The sequence below is a fragment of the Nycticebus coucang genome, chromosome 15, assembly GCF_027406575.1.
Source record: "Nycticebus coucang isolate mNycCou1 chromosome 15, mNycCou1.pri, whole genome shotgun sequence".
In the NCBI taxonomy this organism is placed as follows: Eukaryota; Metazoa; Chordata; class Mammalia; order Primates; family Lorisidae; genus Nycticebus; species Nycticebus coucang.
In genome coordinates, this window is record NC_069794.1 from 80955717 (window position 1) to 80976808 (window position 21092).

Here is a 21092-nt window from a genome sequence, read left to right on the forward strand (position 1 = left end):
AAACTTCAAAGAAATGCTTGACTTTGTACTTTTTATTTTAAAAATATTTTAAGTTTTAACAATAAGTGGAGAGTGCTTGCTTTGGCAACATATATGATAAAATTGGAACAAGACAAAGAAAATTAGCATGGCCGCTGCATAAGGGTGACACACAAACTTATGAAGTGTTCCATATTTTCTGACTTAAAGTTTTCTAAAATGTATGGTATAGTGTTTTAGTATAATAGGTGAAAAATACAAACTTAATTAATAAGCCCTTATAAAACAAAAGCCAATTCTGTTTAAACTTTATTGAAGATGGATTGTTTTATTTAACCATGTTGTTAAATAAATACATATTACTTTTAATAGTAGTACTTGTAAAAAACATTCTTTTAAAGTTACAAAGAATCAGGAATTAGGACACCAAAGCAAGAACTATGTTAGAAGATATTGATCAATTAAAATATTAAATTAAAACTAAATTTAAAAAATAGTTAAGTTGGGCAATTATAATTCAAGTGTTTATTTACTGTACTATTAAATAATCAAGTTATATAGTGAAAGACAGCAAACATTTTAATTTTTATTATCTTACACATTTGCATTTGTAAGGAGTCTTTCAAAAGATACGGAAACTTTTTAAAGGAAAAGTTTGATGAAATAAGACAAAATTACATGTAAAAATGAAAAGGGGAAAGGGCAAGTAGAAATATCTTATTTTGAAAATTTATAGTCACATACAATTAACAGATTGGGAAAAGAATTAAAAGTAGATTCAATTAGAATTGAATATCTTCAAAATATACCCTCATGAAATATGTAATCAAAAATAAAACAATAATCAGATATTAGAAAATTGTTCAGAGTACATTTTAAATATATTTCACTATTCTGAAAAACAAGAACTTTTCAAGATGTCTTAAAATAATTTTCTAATCTAATCTCTCAAGTGTACTGGGCTGCCATCCTCATCCATTGAATACTTCAACATTTTCTTCTTACCTGTTGCCATTTGCCTTTGACAGCTGGATCTCTGACTGACTGGCAGTGCCTCTGAATCTGCTGTATCACCCCCTGGTAATAAACCATTGATGAGTCGTAATTTCCAAGAAGTGCATATTCTCTTCCTTTCTTTGCATTGTCACAAATCTCAGCCAAATTCATCTTTTGCTTATGCTTTCAATCTCTTTCAGAGACCTAAACATAAAACATAATGACTTTTTAAAAGTTTTCAGCACAAACTTTAAAACATTTTTTATTACTTAAATATCTACTTAAGGGGACCGGGCAAGGTAGCTCATGCCCGTAAATCCTAGTAGCATTCTGGCAAGCCTAGGTGAGCAAATCGCCGGAGTTCAGGAGACCAGCCTGAACAAGAGCAAGACCCCGTCTCCACCAAAAATAGAAAAATTAGCCAGGTGTTATGGTGGACACTTATAGTCCCAGCTACTCAGGAGGCTAAGCCAAGATGATCACTTGAACCCAAGAGTTGCTGTAAGTAGGACACCACAGCACTCTACCCAGAGCACTCTACCTTTGTCTCAAAAAGAAATAAATAATACCATCAATATGTAATTAAAAGCTTCCTACGAAATTAATAAACACAAGCTCAAAAATAAAATAAATAAATATCTACTTAAAGTTACTTAGAAAGTCAAAACAATTACCTTTCATGCAAGGTTATCAGAATACATCTTAAATACTGAACAACATTTCCAATTTGGGACATACAAAGGCGATCACATTTACAACCAAGTTAGTAATAGGGAGAGAAGTTAAGAAGCTCTGAACTATTGATTTATTTACAGGTATATAAACTGGACAATATACATCTTCCTCATTCATTCATAATTACAAGCAGCACGCATAGCAAAGATAGCCTTGCTTTGTTTTATTCAATTTATTTTGACAACACAGACATAAATACATAAACATCACATAAATATGTGAATGTTATATTTCCACTGACATTAGTTAAAAGATAATTAGTTCTCACTAAAACATTTGGCCACAAGAATAAAAAGCTATACTTAAAAGAACAACCTTATTTTATAGATGCAGCCAGCCTATATCTGCCCATGCATTGTTTATATGCACTTAATGGCCCCATACACTTAAATTAAATCTATGTTAAAAAAAAAAAAACTATGAATTAAACTATCTGAACTCTTTTTGCTCTTCAATGTGCAATCTTCTATGATTCTGTTATTCCCTACAGCTTTTGGCTGCACAAATAACTATCGTTAATCATTTTCTATGAGATACTAATTATAATATCTTCTATACCTCTGGTTTGCATCAAAGCCCTCCAGAATAATAACTGTTTCTTGGGCACTTTCCAAAAGTTGCCTAGATAATACAAGGATTCTATGCAAAAACATGTTCCTCTCAAGACTATAAAGAATAGGAAGCCAGAGATGTAAAGAATGATAGCCTGGAAATGAGTCTAAATTGCCTCATCTTATTTCCTAGAACAGAAAAAAAATGAATACACATAATAGAGAAAATCAAAATACTTCCCTATGCTTTCCTGAGTGAATCAAACTTTGATTTGGGGAGCCTGACTTTCCCTTTCTCTCATTTATCTATTGTTTAGGAGCTCAAAAATTCTTCCTCAAAATTAAATTTAACTAGTTCTAGGCATTTTAACTGACTTCGGCATGTTCTTGAAAATAAAGCTATTTCTTTATGAATTTTATTATATTATTTGGTGCTTATTCCATCCAGTATAGGTTCCTAGAAGGTAGAGTTATGTTGCTTGAGAATCACACTATAGCAAATAGCACATTACTTTCATACCATTACAAATTTCAATGCAAAGCAGATCTATCCAGAGTGCAGGACAACCACAGAAAGTCTCTTCTTCAAATATAGAGTGCTAACATAAAACAGTAAGGTCTTATTATAATGAATAAACTGCAATTAAAAAATCCAGTAGAGGGGTGGGGCTTGTGGCTCAAAGTGGTAGGGTGCCGGCCCCATATGCCAGAGGTGGCGGGTTCAAACACAGCCCCTGCCAAAAACTGCGAAAAAAAAAAAATCCAGTAGAAACAAAGCTGCTCCATAAGTTATTTCCTTTTGAAGTCACTGTGGAGAAAATATGGGCAAGGCAAAATAAACAAATAAATAAATAAACAAATTAACTAAAGTCACTGAGACACAACAATATCAATTCTGCTAATAAGCAGGGATACACAAGTATGAAGGATAAAAAATATCTTTTCTTCTAAAGGACCAAGCAGTAAATAGTTTAGATTTTGAGGACTAACAAGGAAAATTGGGGATATTATAAAAGAACTTAAATAATGAGACAAAAATTTCCACAATATTTGTTAACAAAATTCAGCCTACCCAAGGCACTCTACCTTTGTCTCAAAATAAAAAGTATAGTTTTATACAGTAATAACAGAATACAACCTTCTGTAAGACAGGTCAACTAATGAGAAGAATGGAACTCTAATATTTCACTTACTTGGAATTCAAACTTAAGCGTTATCATCAAAATCAATTGCAAATGTTCATATGTTATTAGTGCTGATCTTTAAGAGAGTTTATGAAGATGGGGGCCAAGTAACAGCTTCCCTGCAACTGGGCACGGTGAGTCTGGGGAGATAAGACTCCAGGCATCTCTGGCTGGTGGGATCTGCCTATAATCATCCCTTTGAGGATACATGCACTCAGCAAGGGACTGCTGGACCCCAAGAGGAGGACCAAAACAGGGGAAAACTGCCAAGTGGTTGTGAGTGTTCGATCAACCTAATCCCGTCAGCAGACGTAAGTACAAGCAGCAGTGAGACTGCAAACCGGAAAGGCCTTACCTGCGAACTGTTTCAGTGTTTTTGGACTTGGCACTCAGTTGAACTGCCTTGGGGAGAGCTTGAGCAGAAGTGTGGAGAACTTTGGGCATTGTCTAGGGCCCCAGACTGAGCCGCTGAGCCATATGGACCTAATAGTGTTTGGCTGTGGGCCACAGGGAGCCATTGTGAGAGAACTGCTCCAGCAAGCTTCACCCTGAAGGTCTCAGAGCAAGGATCGGGCGGGAGCTAGTAACCTAGTGACAGAGCAGCCTAAACATGGGGACTGAGATGCCTTGTAGTCTTAACCCTCAGCAGCAGCGTCAGAAGGGTTTTGGCACACTTGAACCTCAAGCTGTTACCCTGGGTAGAGTGCCGTGGTGTCACAGATCATAGCAACCTCAAACTGCTGTGCTTGGGACCACCCGGACCTCCAAAGAGCTGTGCCATGACCCCCAAACCGTGACCCGTGCCCGCCGGGCCTCCACATGCCCTGACCAGGAACTGCGAGGAGTGCATCCTCACTCCTGTACGCTCCCTACTTCCACACCAGCCTGCACATCTGGCCAGGGACTCTGGTAGCCACGTAACTCCGGAGCCCACCTGGCCTCTGCGCAGAGCCCTTCTCCTGGCCAGAGACTCCTGGAGCCTAGGGCTCTCTGTGCCAAAGTCACTGGGGGCCAGAGACTCCCAGAACCGTGCGCACCACCTCCCGACCTGTTGCTGAATCCGGGTGTGTCACACTTCAGAGCTGCTTCCACAACCAGAAATTCGAGGCTGGGGCAGCCCCAGAGGAACTACACAGGGTCACTCCCTACAAAGATCCAGCAACTATACAGTGATCCCGCTGGGGTCTAATCTTGTAGAGACACCTCCCCAACTCTGAGGACGGCCATAGTCAACAGTGAAAAACAATAATGAGGTGAAATCAAAAGAAAAACTCTGGCAATATGAATAATCAGAGTAGATCAACTCCCCCAAGATCAATAGGGCAGACATAGCACAACATCTCATGCACAAACAAATAGCTGAGATGTCAGAAATCAAATTCAGAATCTGGATAGCAAATAGATCGAATTAGAATTCCAAGCAGTAACCGAAAAGATATCTGAAGAATTAAACGAATTCAAAAACCAAATGACCAAAGGTTTTGACACATTGAGACGAGAAGTTGCAGACCTCAAAGATCTCAGAAACACAGTAGAATCCCTCAGTAACAGAATGCAGCAAGCAGAAGAAATGATTTCTGACATTGAAGATAAAGCTTTTGATTGCTCCCAAACTCTCAGAGAGGAAGAAAAATGGAGGGCAAAAACAGATCACTCTCTCAGAGAGCTCTGGGATAATTAGAAGAAAACCAATATTGACTTTATAGGGATCCCCAAAATCAAGGAAGTGGCTTCACAAGGCACAGAGTCTCTACTCCATGAGATTATCAAGGAGACCTATCTAGACTTGCCAAGAGATCCTGAAATTCAGATAGCAGTTTCAGAACTCCAGCATGACTCAACCCAAATAAGACATCCGTCAGACACATCATTATCAATTTCACTAAAGTTAATATGAAGGAGAAAATACTAAAAGCACCCACACGAAAGAAAACCATCACCTACAAAGGCAACAATATTAGAATAACCGCAGATCTCTCTGCTGAAACCTTTCAAGCTAGAAGAGGATGGTCATCGACTTTTAATCTCCTAAAGCAAAATCACTTTCAACCCAGGATCCTGTACCCAGCTAAACTGAGTTTCATTTATGATGGAGAAATTAAATACTTCAATGAAATTCACATGTTGAAGAAATTTGTCATAACTAAACCAGCTCTCCAGGATATTCTCAGACCTATCCTACATAAAAACCAGCGTAATCCTCCACCACAAAAGTAAACCCACCCAGAAAATTTTGATCAAATTCAAAATTCCACAGTCGCAAAAGGATTAAAAATGTCCACCGGATTCTCGAAAGGCTTATCAATATTCCCAGTTAATGTGAATGGCTTAAATTCTTCTCTAAAGAGGCACAGGCTGGCTGACTGGATACAAAAACTCAAGCCAGATATCTGCTGCATACAAGAATCTCATCTTACATTAAAAGACAAATATAGACTAAAGGTGAAGGGATGGTCATCCATATCCCAGGCAAATAGAAAGCAGAAAAAAGCAGGCGTTACAATCCTATTCACAGATGCAATAGGCTTTAAACCAACTGAAATAAGGAAGGATAAAGATGGACACTTCATATTTGTTAAAGGTAATACTCAATATGATGAGATTTCAATTATTAATATTTATGCACCCAACCAGAACGCACCTCAATTTATAAGAGAAACTCTAACAGACATGAACAACTTGACTTCTTTCATAGTAATTGGAGATTTTATCACCCATTTAGCAGTGCTGGATAGATCCTCCAAAAAGAAGCTAAGCAAAGAAATTTTAGATTTAAACTTAACCATTCAACATCTGGACTTAACAGACATCTACAGAACATTTCATCCCCAAAAAACTGAATACACATTCTTCTCATCAGCCCACGGAACATACTCCAAAATCGACCACATCCTGGGCCACAAATCTAACTACAGCAAATTTAAAAAAATAGAAATTATTCCTTGCATCTTCTCAGACCATCATGGAATAAAAGTTGAACTCAAAAGCAACAAGAACCTGCATACCCATATAAAAACATGGAAGCTAAACAACCTTATGTTGAAGGATGAATGGGTTATAGACAAGATTAAGAAGGAAATCACCAAATTTTTTGGAACAAAGCAACAACCAAGACACGAATTATGAGAACCTCTGGAATATTACAAATGCAGTCGTAAGAGGTAAGTTTATAGCACTGAAAGCCTTCCTCAAGAAAATGGAAAGAGAGGAAGTTAATAACTTAATGGGACATCTCAAGCAACTGGAAAAGGAAGAACACTCCAACCCCAAACCCAGCAGAAGAAAAGAAATAACCAAAATCAGAGCAGAATTAAATGAAATTGAAAACAAAGAATTATACAATAAATCCAAAAGTTGGTTTTTTGAAAAGATGAATAAAACAGATAAACCTTTGGCTAACCTAACCAGGAAAAAAAAGAGTAAAATCTCTAATTTCATGAATCAGAAATGGTAAAGATGAAATAACAACAGACCCCTCGGAAATTCAAAAAAATCCTTAACAAATACTACAAGAAACTCTACTCTCAGAAATATGAAAATCTGAACGAAATCAACCAATACCTGGAAGTATGCCACCTACCAAGACTTAGCCAGAACAAAGTGGAAATGTTGAACAAGCCTATATCAAGTTCTGAAATAGCATCAACTATACAAAATCTCCCTAAAAAGAAAAGCCCAGAACCAGATGGCTTTACGTCAGAATTCTACCAAACCTTTAAAGAAGAACTAGTACCTATATTACTAAACCTCTTCCAAAATATAGGGAAAAAAAGGAATATTACCCAACACATTCTACAAAGCAAACATCACCTTGATCCCCAAACCAGGGAAAGACCCAACAAGAAAAGAAAATTACAGACCAGTATCACTAATGAATATTGATGCTAAAATACTCAATAAGATCCTAACAAACAAAATCCAACAACACATCAAAAAAATTATACACCACGACCAAGTGGGATTTATCCCAGGGTCTCAAGGCTGGTTCAATATACGTAAATCTATAAATGTAATTCAGCACATAAACAAACTAAAAAATAAGGACCATATGATTCTTTCAATTGATGCATAAAAAGCTTTTGATAATATCCAGCATCCCTTCATGATCAGAACACTTAAGAAAATTGGTACAGAAGGGACATTTCATAAACTAATAGAGGCCATCTACAGCAAACCCACAGCCAATATCGTATTGAATGGAGTTCAATTGAAATCATTTCCGCTTAGATCAGGAACCAGGCAAGGTTGCCCATTGTCTCCATTGCTCTTTAACATTGTAATGGAAGTTTTAGCCATTGCAATTAGGGAAGAAAAGGTGATCAAGGGTATCCACATAGGGTCAGAAGAGATCAACCTTTCACTCTTTGCAGATGATATGCTCGTATATCTGGAAAACACTAGGGCTTCTACTATAAAACTTCTAGAAGTGATCAAGGAATACAGCAATGTCTCAGGCTACAAAATCAACACCCATCAATCTGTAGCCTTTATATATATATCAACAATAACCAAGCTGAAAAAATAGTCAAGGACTCTATTCCTTTCACAGTAGTGCCAAAGAAGATGAAATATTTGGGAGTAAACCTAACAAAGGACATGAAAGATCTCTACAAAGAGAACTATGAAACTTTAAGAAAAGAAATAGCTGAAGATGTTAACAAATGGAAAAACATACCATGCTCTTGGCTGGGAAGAATCAACATTGTTAAAATGTCTATAGGGAGGGGGATGCAGGGAGGGGGATTGGTGGGATTACACCTGCAGTGCATCTTACAAGTGTATATGTGAAACTTAGTAAATGTAGAATGTAAATGTCTTAACACAATAACTAAGAAAATGCCAGGAAGGCTATCTCAACCAGTGTTATGAAAATGTGTCAAACGAGTCTATAAAACCAGTGTATGGTGCTCCATGATCTCATTAATGTACACAGCTATAATTTAATAAAAAAAAAAGTTAAAAAGAAATGTCTATACCAGCCAAAGCAATATACAATCTTAATGCAATTCCTATTAAAGCTCCATTGTCATATTTTAAAGATCTTGAAAAAAATAATACTTCATTTTATATGGAATCAGAAAAAAACTCAAATAGCCAAAACATTACTCAGCAATAAAAACACAGCAGGAGGAATCATGCTACCAGACCTGAGACTGTACTATAAATAGATAGTGATCAAAACAGCATGGTATTCGCACAGAAACAGAGAAGTAGATGTCTGGAACAGAACAGAGAACCAAGAGATGAATCCAGCTACTTACCGTTATTTGATCTTTGACAAGCCAATTAAAAACATCCAGTGGGGAATAAGATTCCCTATTTAACAAATGGTGCTGGGTGAACTGGCTGGCAACCTGTAGAAGACTGAAACTGGACCCACACCTTTCACCATTAACTAAGATAGACCCTCACTGGATAAAAGATTTAAACTTAAGACATGAAACTATAAAAATACTTGAAGAAAGTGCAGGGAATACTCTTGAAGGAATCGGCCTGGGTGAATATTTTATGAGGAGGACTTCCCAGGCAATTGAAGCAGTATCAAAAATACACTACTGGGACCTGATCAAACTAAAAAGCTTCTGCACAGCCAAGAACATAGTAAGTAAAGCAAGGAGACAGCCCTCAGAATGGGAGAAAATATTTGCAGGTTATACCTCCGATAAAGGTCTAATAACCAGAATCCACAGAGAACTCAAACGTATTAGCAAGAAAGGAACACGTGATCTCATCTCCAGTGGGCAAGGGACTTGAAGAGAAACTTCTCTAAAGAAGACAGACGCGCGATCTACAAACACATGAAAAAAAGCTCATTATCCTTAATCATCCGAGAAATGCAAATCAAAACTACTTTGAGATATCACCTAACCCCAGTAAGAGTAGCCCACATAACAAAATCCCAAAAGCAGAGATGTTGGCATGGATGTGGAGAAAAGGGCACACTTCTACAGTGCTGGTGGGAATGCACACTAATACGTTCCTTCTGGAAGGATGTTTGGAGAATACTTAGGGACCTAAAAATAGACCTACCATTCGATCCTATAATTCCTTTACTAGGTATATACCCAGAAGACCAAAAATCACAATATAACAAAAACGTCTGTACCAGAATGTTTATTGCAGCCCAATTCATAATTGCTAAGTCGTGGAAGAAACCCAAGCGCCCATCGACCCACGAATGGACTAGCAAATTGTGGTACATGTATACCATGGAATCTTATGCAGCTTTAAAGAAAGATGGAGACTTTACCTCTTTTATGTTTACATGGATGGAGCTGGAACATATTCTTCTTTGCAAAGTACCTCAACAATGGAAGAAAAAGTATCCAATGTACTCAGCCCTACCATGAAGCTAAATTATAGCTTTCACATGAAGGCTATATAACCAACTATAGCACAAGACTATGAAGAAAGGGCCAAGGAAGGGGAAGGGAGGGGGGAGGTTAGAGTGGAGGGAGGATAATGGGTGGGGCCACACCTACGGTGCATCTTAGAATGGGTACAGGCGAAACTTACTAAAGGCAGAATACAAATGTCTACATACAATAACTAAGAAAATGCCATGAAGGCTACATTGAACAGTTTGATGAGAATATTGCAGATTGTATATGAAACCAGCACATTATACCCCTTGATTGCACTAATGTACACAGCTATGATTTAACAATTAAAAAAAAAAAAGAGTTTACTTTTTTCATCCTTGAAAATCCCTTTTTTCAAAAAATACCACGTAGACACTGCCACACACTGATATCAAATTATAAGCATATGATTTCAATTAAACATATTCATTGTTTGGAAGGCAATGAAAGAATTTTTTCCTCTTTTTAGGTTTTGCCTTTTGCATGATAGCATTATAGATTAATCACTCCAATTAAAAATGCCTCAACTGCACAGTTAAATGGATTTTATAATATAAAAATTTCCTTTGCACTTGCATCTAAGTCTGAAAAATGCTGCTGCAAGTGTAGTTTGAGCTCAAAAATATATGCACTGAAACTCTAGGGGAGAATGGAAACCTCATTTCTTTGTTTTAATTTTGACAGCATGGAAAGCTATTAAAATGACTTGGATTACTTGTGATTCAAACAACTTTAGTTGTCATCAAAATAATTTTACTGCAATTTTAGTTTTGATACAAGCACTATTTTGTCCTGCAATTTTAGGTTGAATTCATTAAGAAACATTATCAAGTCTGCAATAAAAGTTGATTTCCAAAGCCATTCAGTTTAATAATAGTAGTTGAAAGCAGTTCCTCCCTTTCAGAAAAATTTCGATCTCAGCCCTAACTCTCAGAAGTCTGCAATAAAACCTTACTGCTACTTAGAATATAAATGTCTTAACACAATAACGAAGAAAATGCCAGGCAGGCCATGTTAACCAGTGTGATGAAAATATACGGTATATAAAACCAGTGTTTGGTGCCCCATGATTGCATTAATGTACACAGCTATGATTTAATAATAAAAAAAAATAAATCTCAAAAAAAATAAATAAAAAAAATAAAGAATGGATAAACAACAACAAAAACAAAAGCCTTACAGCCACTAAGCAATCAAACTGCTCTACAGTAGGGCAAGTAAGGATATTCAGCTTCTATAGCTGACAAAAAATTCATAGAACTGACAATGGCTAAGTCAACTGGAGCAAATGTTGACACTCTAGTTCCATATTACATGACGGATTCAAATTTCTCTCTAAAATATCTGCTAAAAAATAAAATAATAAATGACCATAGACTTTAAACATCTCAAATTTTCACAGCTTTATACATTTGTCCACCTGAGCATTTTTCCATTCTCATAGATTTTTACCATCATCAGATGTAACACGTCTTAGTAAACTGCACTTCAGTTTGTATAGAAATAGTGTTTTCTTAACTTTTTGAAAATATTCTTGTCTGTAGTTATTCCATATACTATACATTAAGACTAATTCCTCAATAACTTCAAAGTCAACAATGATTTCTCAAATAAACAACTGTGCAGTATTAGTAACATCTGTCAACTCATCAAGAGCCAAAGGAAACCACTTAAAATCATTTGCCTTTTTTTTTTTTTGAGAGTCTCATTATGTCACTCTCAATAGAGTGCTGTAATGTCACAGCTCACAGCAACCTCAAATTCTTGGCCTTAACCAATTCTCTTGCCTCAGCCTCCCAAGTAGCTGGGACTATAGGTGCCCACCACAATGCCCGGCTATTTTTTGGTTGTAGTTATCACTGTTGTTTGGTGGGTACGGGCTACCCTCCAGTTCCGGTGCATGTGGCCAGCGTCCTAGCTGCTGAGCTACAGGCCCCAAACCCATTTGCCTTATTTTTTAATTGATTACTGATGTCCTCAACTCTTCAAATAACTGTTCTTGCCAAAAGGCTCACAGTCTTAATCAAGTTTACTTTCTCCAGACATAATTCTGTGCATGCTGCAATCAAACACAATTTAGTTAACCCACCAATGGTAAATGACTTCCATGCTTGGATAACAAATGGGCCATTCGGAAATTTACTCTGGGTGCAGCCTTATTTTCATTTTTTAATTTTGCAGAAAATTCTACTGAAATAAGATATTCCCTTTTAAATTTTCTAACTTTCTCACCATTACTTCCTGTGAGTTGGGAATATTGTGATGAGTGCTTACTGTGGTAACATCATTGTATACTGTATTTTACCACAGCTACAGAATTATGATATAATAAACACAAGGCTTTGTCTATAATGCAATAAACCACACTCCACTGTGCTTTGAAAGTATAACATTACAAGTCTATATTTTTGTCACAATTTCTTATTTTTACATGATGATGAACTGATAAAAAACAAAGTAAAATACCACAGCGCAGTGACACACACAACACTTAAAATACTGATTACAGTTCACCAAACAGCAGTACAAAGTCATGAGAAAGCTATATGGTCTCTGTTACAACCCCTCAACTCTGTCATACTAGCTAAAAGTAGCCATACGCAGTACGTAAACCATTATGTATAATTATGTTCCAATAAAACCTTATTGATGGACACTAACATCTGAATTTCATTTAATTCTCACATATCACAAAATAATATTTTGATATGGTTGATTTTAAACATTTAAAAATACAATAATCACTTCTATTTCACAGACCATTCAAGAAAAAGTGGCAGGCTGGATTTGACCCCTGGATTATAGTTTCCCTATTTCTGCTTTCAGCTTCTATTTTAACAATCTTGGCTGGAGGTGAGGGGCAAAATAAAACCAAAAGGAGCAGAAGAAAGAACATACTAAAGTTAAAGGAAGAAATCAATGAAACAGAAAACAGAAAAACAGTATTTTAATGTAGCCAAAAGCAGGTTCTACAGAAAGATCACTAAAATAAATAAACCTCTACTACAATCAACCAGGGACCTCACCTAATGTGTACGATGCATTGGTACATTTCAAAACTATTAAGAAATGAGTATAATTGTGATGGATGTGTTACTTAGTTCAATGTAAGCATTTCACATTGTTTACTGAAGCAGTACATTGAACCCCATAAATGCATCAATGTACAAAGTTATGATTTAATAAAAAAATTTTTTAAAAAAAGAAAGAAATTGACCAGAATAGGAAGGAAAAAAACAATCAGAAATGAAGAAGGGCTATCACAGGCAGTGCCTGTGGCTCAAAGGAATAGGGCACCGGCCCCATATGCCAGAGATGGCAGGTTCAAATGGTCAAAAACTGCAAAAAAAAAAAAGAAGGGCTTTCACTGTAAACCTTGGAGATACTAAAAGGCAAAAGAGACTTAATGAAATACACAAATTCTATGATGGTCATAATACACCAAAGCTTACTAGTTAATCTGAATAGTCCCGTATCAATTAATGGAACTGAACTAGTAATTTAAAACCTTCCCCTCTCACATACACACAAAGTGCTCCAGACCCAAATGATCACCAATGAATTCTACCAAGTATTTAATGAAGAAATAAAACCAATTGTATACAAACTCTCAGAAAATAGAAGTAGAAGCATTTCCAACTCATTTTATGCCCACTGTTAGCCTGATACCAAAACCAGACAAAGACCTTATAAGAAAATTACATACCAACATCCCTTTGAACATAGACACAAAAATCTTTAAATTTTAGCTAATCAAATCCAGTAATATGTATAAAGGATAATGCATTATGACCCAGTGAGGTATATCCCAAGAATTCAGGATGGTTTACACTTAAAAACCAGTCACTATAATTTTAATAGAAATGAAACATCACAGGATCATCTCAATAAAGACAAAGCAACTAAAAAAATTCAACACAATTCATAATAAGAATGCTTTGCTAACAATAAAATACAATTCCCTCAACCTAATAATGAACATCTATGAAATAACTACAGCTAACATCATATTTATTGCTTTCCCCCAAAGATCAAGAACAAGGCCAGGATATTTGCTCTAACCCCTTCTAATCGACATTTGAACTTGAAGTTATAACAGGTTCAATAAGGCAATACAAAAATAAAAGGCATACAAATTGAAAAAGAAAAACCGCTTTTATTCATAGACAACATCATCAATGGAGAAAATTCTAAAGAAAGTCCTAGGGAATCAACAAATAGCTTTAGAACTAATAAGTGAGTTGTGTAAACTTGCAGGATACAAGGTCAACATATAAAAGTCAAATTTTTTCTACATACTAACAACAAATAATTGGGAACTAAAATCAAAATAGTAAAATCATACAGAAATATTAAATATCCAGGGATAAATTTCACAAAATATATGCGAGACTTGTAACCTGAGGACTACCAAGAGCTACTGAGAAATTAAAGATGACCTACAGTAATGGATATACATATGTGTGCATGTGTTCAAGAAATCGAACACTTAATATAAGTAAGATAGTCTGGAAAAAAAAGCGATCCATGAAGTCAAGACAATCCCAATCAAAATGCCAGCAGCCTTTTTTATAAAAATTCATAAGAAGATTCTAAAATGCCAAGGACACAGAATGTATTGACAAAATAGTTTTGAAAAAGAAAAGTGAAAAAAGCAGGACTTCTACTGCCTGATTTCAAAAATTACTATAAACTTACAGGAATCAAGACAGTGCGGAATTGACATGAAGATAAACACACAAACCACTTAGAGGGTTCAGAAATAGGTTCATACATACACAGCTAATTAATTTTCAAAGGCAACAAAGCACAGCATTGTTCTATTGCCTTTTAGTTTCAATATTACATTGAGAAGACTGAAGTTGTTTCTATGCCTAATCCTTTATATAGTGCCTATTGTTCTCCTTTTCTGGAAACTTGTAGGACTTCCTTTCTTTAATGAGAGTTTCTAAAGTTTTTGATGATGTGTTTTGAAATGGGTCTGTTTGAATCTCTTTAGATGTAGAAATCAATGTCTTTCAATTTTAGGAAAGTTCTGAATTAATAGTTTTCAGGGGGGGGTTGTTTTTGTTTTTGAAACAGAGTCTCACTCAGTCACCCTGGGGTTGAGTGCCATGGTATCATAGCTCACAGCAACCTCAAACTCCTGGGCTCAAGTCATCCTCTTGTCTCAGCCTCCCAAGCAGCTGGAACTACAGGCACTGGCCACAACACTGGGCTAGTTTCTCTATTTTTAATAGAAACAGGATCTTGATTTGCTCAGGCTGGTCTTAAACTGCTGAGCTCAGGCAATTCACCAGCCTCAGCCTCCCAGAGTGCTAGGTTTACAGGTGTGAGCTACCGAACAGGCCTGATTAATAACATTGATAGTTTCTTTCCATTTTTTCTGTTCTTTTTCTGAAACAACTTTTATGCAGATGTATGACTTCCTGGGCCAGTCCTTTAATTTTCCCATTCCTCTATCCTTTCGCTCTACTTTCTAGGAGATTTTCTCAACTTTATTTTCTAACCTTCCTCTAGGAATTTTTTCCTTTTTATTGAAATATATAATCACATGAAGTACACAAGCCTTAAGTATGAAGCTCAATGAATGTTTACACAGTGTACATACACTGTGTACACCTAGGTAAAACCCACATCAAGATACAGATGATTTCCAGTCCCCGGAAGATCCCTTCATGTCCCCTCCCAGTTAATACTGCTCCTCTCATTACTGTTCTGACTTCTGTTACCACAGATGAGTTTTGCCTGCTGTTTAAAAATCAGCTTTACATACAATTAAATCCAATAATTATAAGTGAACAAGTGAAGAGTTTGGGAAAATGTATAAATTACATAACCACCACAATCCAGACAAAGAACATTTCCATCACCCAGAACATTCCCTTTTGCCTTGCTGCAGTAAACGCCCAAACTTGACCACACATCCTCTGCCCACTTATCACTACACAGCATACCTCAGTTTTATCATGCTTCACTTTATCCTGCTGCACATACACTGTATTTCTTATAAATTGAAGGTGGGCACCCTGCATCAAGCAAGTCTATAGGCACCATTCCTCCAAAACATGTGCTCACTTCATGTCTGTGTCACATTTTGGTAATTCTCACAATATAGGGGTCATTACAAAAGTTTTAAGACACACAAAAATCAAGAACCATAAAATTCACCCAGATGGAAAACAAATGAAGTATTCCCAGCAATACCACTAAGCCAAGCAAGCTGAAACTTGCACAGGTGAATCAGAAAGGACGCTGTCAACTGTGTTTCTTGAAAGTAAAATAATGGACCATAACATAGTCTGTCTCAAAACTTTTACAGTGATCCACATGTTACAAACGTATTTATTTTTTATTGTATCTGCTATGGTGAACAGTGATCTTCCCTGTTACTACTGTAATTCTTTGGAGGAGCTATGAATCATGCCCATGTAAGATGGCAAATTTAATCAATAAATATTTTGTGTGTTCTAACCACCCCACTAAATGGCTGATCCTCTATCTCCTCTTTTTGGGCCTCCCATTCCCCACAGAAACAATAATATTGAAATGAGGTCAACAAAGAGGCCTATAGTGACCTCTAAGTAGTCAAGTAAAAACAATAAGTACCATTTTTCTTACTTTAAATCAAAGGCTAGATTTAAGCTCAGTGAGAAAGGCATATTGAAAGCCAAGACAGGCCAAAAGCTAGACCTCTTGAGCCAGTTAGCCAAGATGTGCATGTAAAGGGAAAGTTTTTGAAGGAAATTAAAAGTGCTACTTCAGGAGACAAATGATAAGAAAATGAAACAGCCTTCCTGCTGATATGGAAAAAGTTTAGTGGTCTGAATAGAGGAAGATCCAACCAGCCACAACCTTCTCAATTAAGCCCTAACTACCTTCAATTCTACAAAGGCTGAGAGAGGTGAGGAAGCTGCAGAAGAAAAGTGTAAAGTGAGCAGAGGTTGGTTCATAAGGCTTAAAGAAGCTGCCTCCATCACATAAAACTGCAAGAGGAAGCAGCAAGTGCTAGTGAAGCAGCTTCACAAATTGTCCAGAAATTCTAGCTAAGGTTATTGATGAAAGGGGCTATGTGTACTAAACAACAGATTTTCACTGTAGACAAAACAGCCTGCTATTGAAGAACATGCCATGTAAGACTGTCATACCTAGGGAGGAAAAGCCAAGCACTGGCTTCAAAGGAGAGGCTAACTCTTTTGTTAAGGGCTAATGCAGCTGGAATCTTGAAATTGAAGCAGGGCTTACTGTCAATTCTGAAAACTCTAGGGCCCTTAAGAATTATGCTAAATCTACTCTGCCTGTGTTCTATAAATGGAACAACAATGCCTGGATTATAGCACATTTACAGCATGGTTTATTAAGCATTTTAAGTTCACTGTTGAGACCTACTACTCAGAAAGAAAAATACCTTTCAAAATATTACTGTTCACGGGCGGCGCCTGTGGTTCAGTCGGTAAGGCGCCAGCCCCATATACCGAGGGTGGCGGGTTCAAACCCAGCCCCGGCCAAACTTCAACCAAAAAATAGCCGGGCGTTGTGGCGGGCGCCTGTAGTCCCAGCTACTCAGGAGGCTGAGGCAAGAGAATCGCTTAAGCCCAGGAGTTGGAGGTTGCTGTGAGCTGTGTGAGGCCATGGCACTCTACCGAGGGCCATAAAGTGAGACTCTGTCTCTCCAAAAAAAAAAAAAAAATTACTGTTCACTTACAATGCACCTGGGTCACCCAAGAACTCTGATGCAGATGTACAAGGAAGTTAATGTTATTTTCATGTCCACTTACACAACATTCATTCTGTAGCCCACAGATCAAGAACACATTTCAACTTTCTAGTCTTACTGTTTAAGAAACACTTTATATAGCTATTGCTGCCATAGATATAATTCTTCTGAGGAATTTGAGGAAAATAAATTGAAAACCTTTTGGAAAGAATTCACCATTCTAGATGTTATTAAGAATACTGGTGATTCAAGGTGGTGCCTGTGGCTCAAAGGGGTAGGGCGCCGGCCCCATATGCCATAGGTGGCAGGTTCAAACCCAGCCCCAGCCAAAAATCGCAAAAAAAAAAAAAAAAAAAAGGAATATTGGTGATTCATGGGGAAAGGTCAAAATGCCAACATTAACAGGAGTTTGGAAAAAGCTGATTCAAACCCTAATGGATACCTTTGAGAGATTCAAGACCTCAGCAAAGGAAGTAACTGCAGATGTGGTGGAAACAGGAAGGGAACTAGAGGTGCTACAATCACATGATAAAACTTGACCAGACAGGAAGATCGCTGACTAGTAGGAACCCTCAGCAGAGGTTCTTGACCACAGGGAGAAAAACTGGACAGAATCAGACTCTATGAAGCCAAAGGTGGGGAGCTGAGCCAAGAAAGAAGTTCGGCAAGCTGTGACTCCAAGAAAGAGCACTCAAGAATACAAATTACAGGTACAAAGCCTATAGACTAGAGGACAGAAGACCCCTCTCCCAAGTGGGAGGCCCACCACAGGCTCTCTGCAAGTGAGCAGGGAACAAAAGACTTCTCATTTTACATCACTGGAGAGAGCCACTAAACACGGGGTCTCTTTCTCCAGGGAGATTCCACTTATGAACATAGACAGTACCCTGCCAGGGATAAAACTGAACAAATATTTTCCCCCACAATTCCAAATTCCCAGTCCACCCTTCCCTCCTTGCACAGCAGTCTGCAGTTCTTCCCCTTGCAGAGCACAGAGTGTTTGGTCTTTTCCTGAGAGAGCTGGGCATAGTGTGGACTGCCAAACATCAGGACAGAATCTGTGACTACTGGGGAAGAAAGAGGGTGTGGGAAGAAAGGGACCCTTGGTGGGAGAAGGAGCAGTCCCCTGGTTATGACTTTGCCTAGCTATAGTGGTACTGTTGATCTCCGTTCAGGCTGTGTTTGGCAGGAGAGGGTACAGAAACCCCAGTTCTGACAGTGCCCACAAGCAGGAGAGTGGTTGTCCCGTGTGGACTGAGTTCAGCGGCCCCAGCTGGGCCAGAGAGCAGAGGCTTTCCAGGTGTGGACCAAGACCTAAGGGCAAGGGTGTGATCCCCTGACTCTAATAGAACCCACAAGCAGAGGCTTGCTGGGTGTAGACTGAGACCTGAGGGCAAGGGAGTGGTCCCCTGACTCCCATAGAGCCAACAAGCCTCCAGGTGTGGACTGGAGACCTGCAGGCAGGGGTGTGGTCCCCTAACTCCAACTGGGCCAGTGAGCAGAGGCTTGCTGGGTGTAGACTGAGACTGGCGAGGGCATGGTCCCTGGTTCCAACTGGGCCAGCAAGCAGAGAAGCAGACACCAGTGTGGACTAAGTCTGGCAGGCATGGGTGTGGACACCTGGCTCCAATTGTGCTGTTGGAGACCCCTGGATCCCTCTCTGTTGAGCAGGGTTTGTGCTGCTTGAGATAATTTGATTGGAATTCATGTCTGGGGCAGTCTACCCAGGGACACTCTGAAGTTGACCCTCAAAGTTCTGTAGCAGAAAAGAACTGAAGGGTGGGGTGGGGCACCACAGCTATCTGTATCTTCCCACAGCCAAGATTTAAACCAAATACTGTAGTTTCTTAGGCTAGGGTAGAGGTTGCCTCATCAAAACAGAGCTAGCTCATGCTATCTCACCAAGTAGGTCCTCAGAGTCTCCAGCCAAAGCCCTAAAAGGGACCTCTATAAGGTTTTAGGAGATAAGCCACAATTACAAAGCATAGCACTTTGGTAAGGGGCTGATTATCTCTACCACCTGGGAACCCCAATTCAATCACCCTACCAGTTCTAATAAACAAACAATAGAAAATAAACATGGTGCGGAATTAATGGAAGAATTCTGGCAACATGAATAACCGAGTAGATCAACTCCCCTCAAAGAATGACAAAGGAGATACAACCGAAGATGCCATGCATAGACAAATGGCTGACATGTCAGAAATCAAATTCAGAATATGGATGGATGGCAAATGAGATGAATAGAGTGGAAGAAAAGTTAGAAATTCAAGTACAAAGAGTAGTTCTAAAGTTGTCTCAAGAAATTAATGAATTCAAAGACAAAGTCACCAAAGATATGGACACAATGAGAAAACAGATAATAGAGCTCAAAGAAGTGAAAAAGTTATTCAAAGAGCTCTAAAATACAGTAGAATCCTTCAGTAATAGTTAAGCAGGCAGAAGAAAGATCTCTGAAATTGAAGACAAAGTTTTTGAACGAGCCCAAACGCTCAGAGGCAGACAAATGAGAGAGCAAAAACTGATCATTCCCTGAGAGAGTTATGGGATCACTCCATAAGAACAAACATTCATCTTAGAGGAATTCCTGAAGGAGAAAAGGATGGTCCTAAAGGTACAGATGCTCTATTCCAAGAGATTATGGAAGAGACTTTCCCAAGTATTGCAAGAGATACAGAAATTCAGTTAGTACACAGTTTCAGAACCCCAGCAAGACTCAATCCAAATAAAACATCTCCTAGACACACTGTGATTAACTTTACCAAAGTTAATATGAAGGAGAAAATTCTGCAAGCAGCCAGACTTAAGAAAACCATCACCTACAAAGGGAGAAATATCAGAATGACTACAGATCTCTCAGCTGGAATATTTCAAGCCAGAAGAGGATGGTCATCTACCTTCAATCTCCTAAAACTAAACAACTTTCAGCCCAGTATCCTATATCCAGCTAAACTGAGTTTCATTTGTGATGGAGAAATTAAATACTTTAATGACATACACATGTTGAAGAAATTTGACATAACTAAACCCGCTCTTCAGGATATTCTCAGACCCATCCTCCACAATGACCAACACAGTGCTCTACTATCAAAGTAAACTCACTCAGAAATTTTTGAACAAAACCCAATTTCCACAGTGGTGAAAGGATTAAAAATGTCCACTGAACATTCAAAAAACATGACACCCAAAACACTGTCAGGCTTATCAATTCTCTCAAGTAATGTGAATAGTTTAAATTGTCCTCTAAAGAGATTTCAATTATTAACATTTATGCACCCTACCAGAATGCTTCTCAATTTATCAAGCAAACCCTAATGGAGGAGAGCAACTTGATATGTTCCTGCACTATAGTACTCGGAGATTTTAACACCCCTTGGACAGTTTTGGATAGCTCCTCCAAGAAGAAACTAAACAAAGAAATGTGAGACTTAAACCTGATCCTAGAACAAATGGACTTAACAGACCTCTACAAGACATTCCATCCTAATAAAACTGAATATACATTCTTCTCACAGCCCACAGATCATCCTCCTTAAGATACGAGTCTTACCTCAGCAAATTTTAAAGA

The 21092-nt window shown here is 37.8% G+C and overlaps 1 protein-coding gene and 1 non-coding gene across 9 annotated transcripts in view; one reads left to right on the plus strand and one right to left on the minus strand.

Annotated features, from left to right (window-relative positions):
- KATNAL1 (katanin catalytic subunit A1 like 1) overlaps positions 1 to 21092 on the minus strand; it is a 170413-nt gene that overhangs the window by 97179 nt on the left and 52142 nt on the right. For all 8 annotated transcript variants that reach the window (XM_053563664.1, XM_053563662.1, XM_053563660.1 and 5 more), the window contains one exon: positions 985 to 1179. In XM_053563664.1, coding sequence (XP_053419639.1) covers positions 985 to 1146 — 162 coding nt within the window. In that variant the 5' untranslated portion in view covers positions 1147 to 1179. The remainder of the gene's footprint in view (positions 1 to 984; positions 1180 to 21092) is intronic.
- LOC128567066 (U6 spliceosomal RNA) lies at positions 73 to 179 on the plus strand. Its single transcript, XR_008374739.1, has one exon. It is a non-coding gene; the product is annotated as a U6 spliceosomal RNA (small nuclear RNA).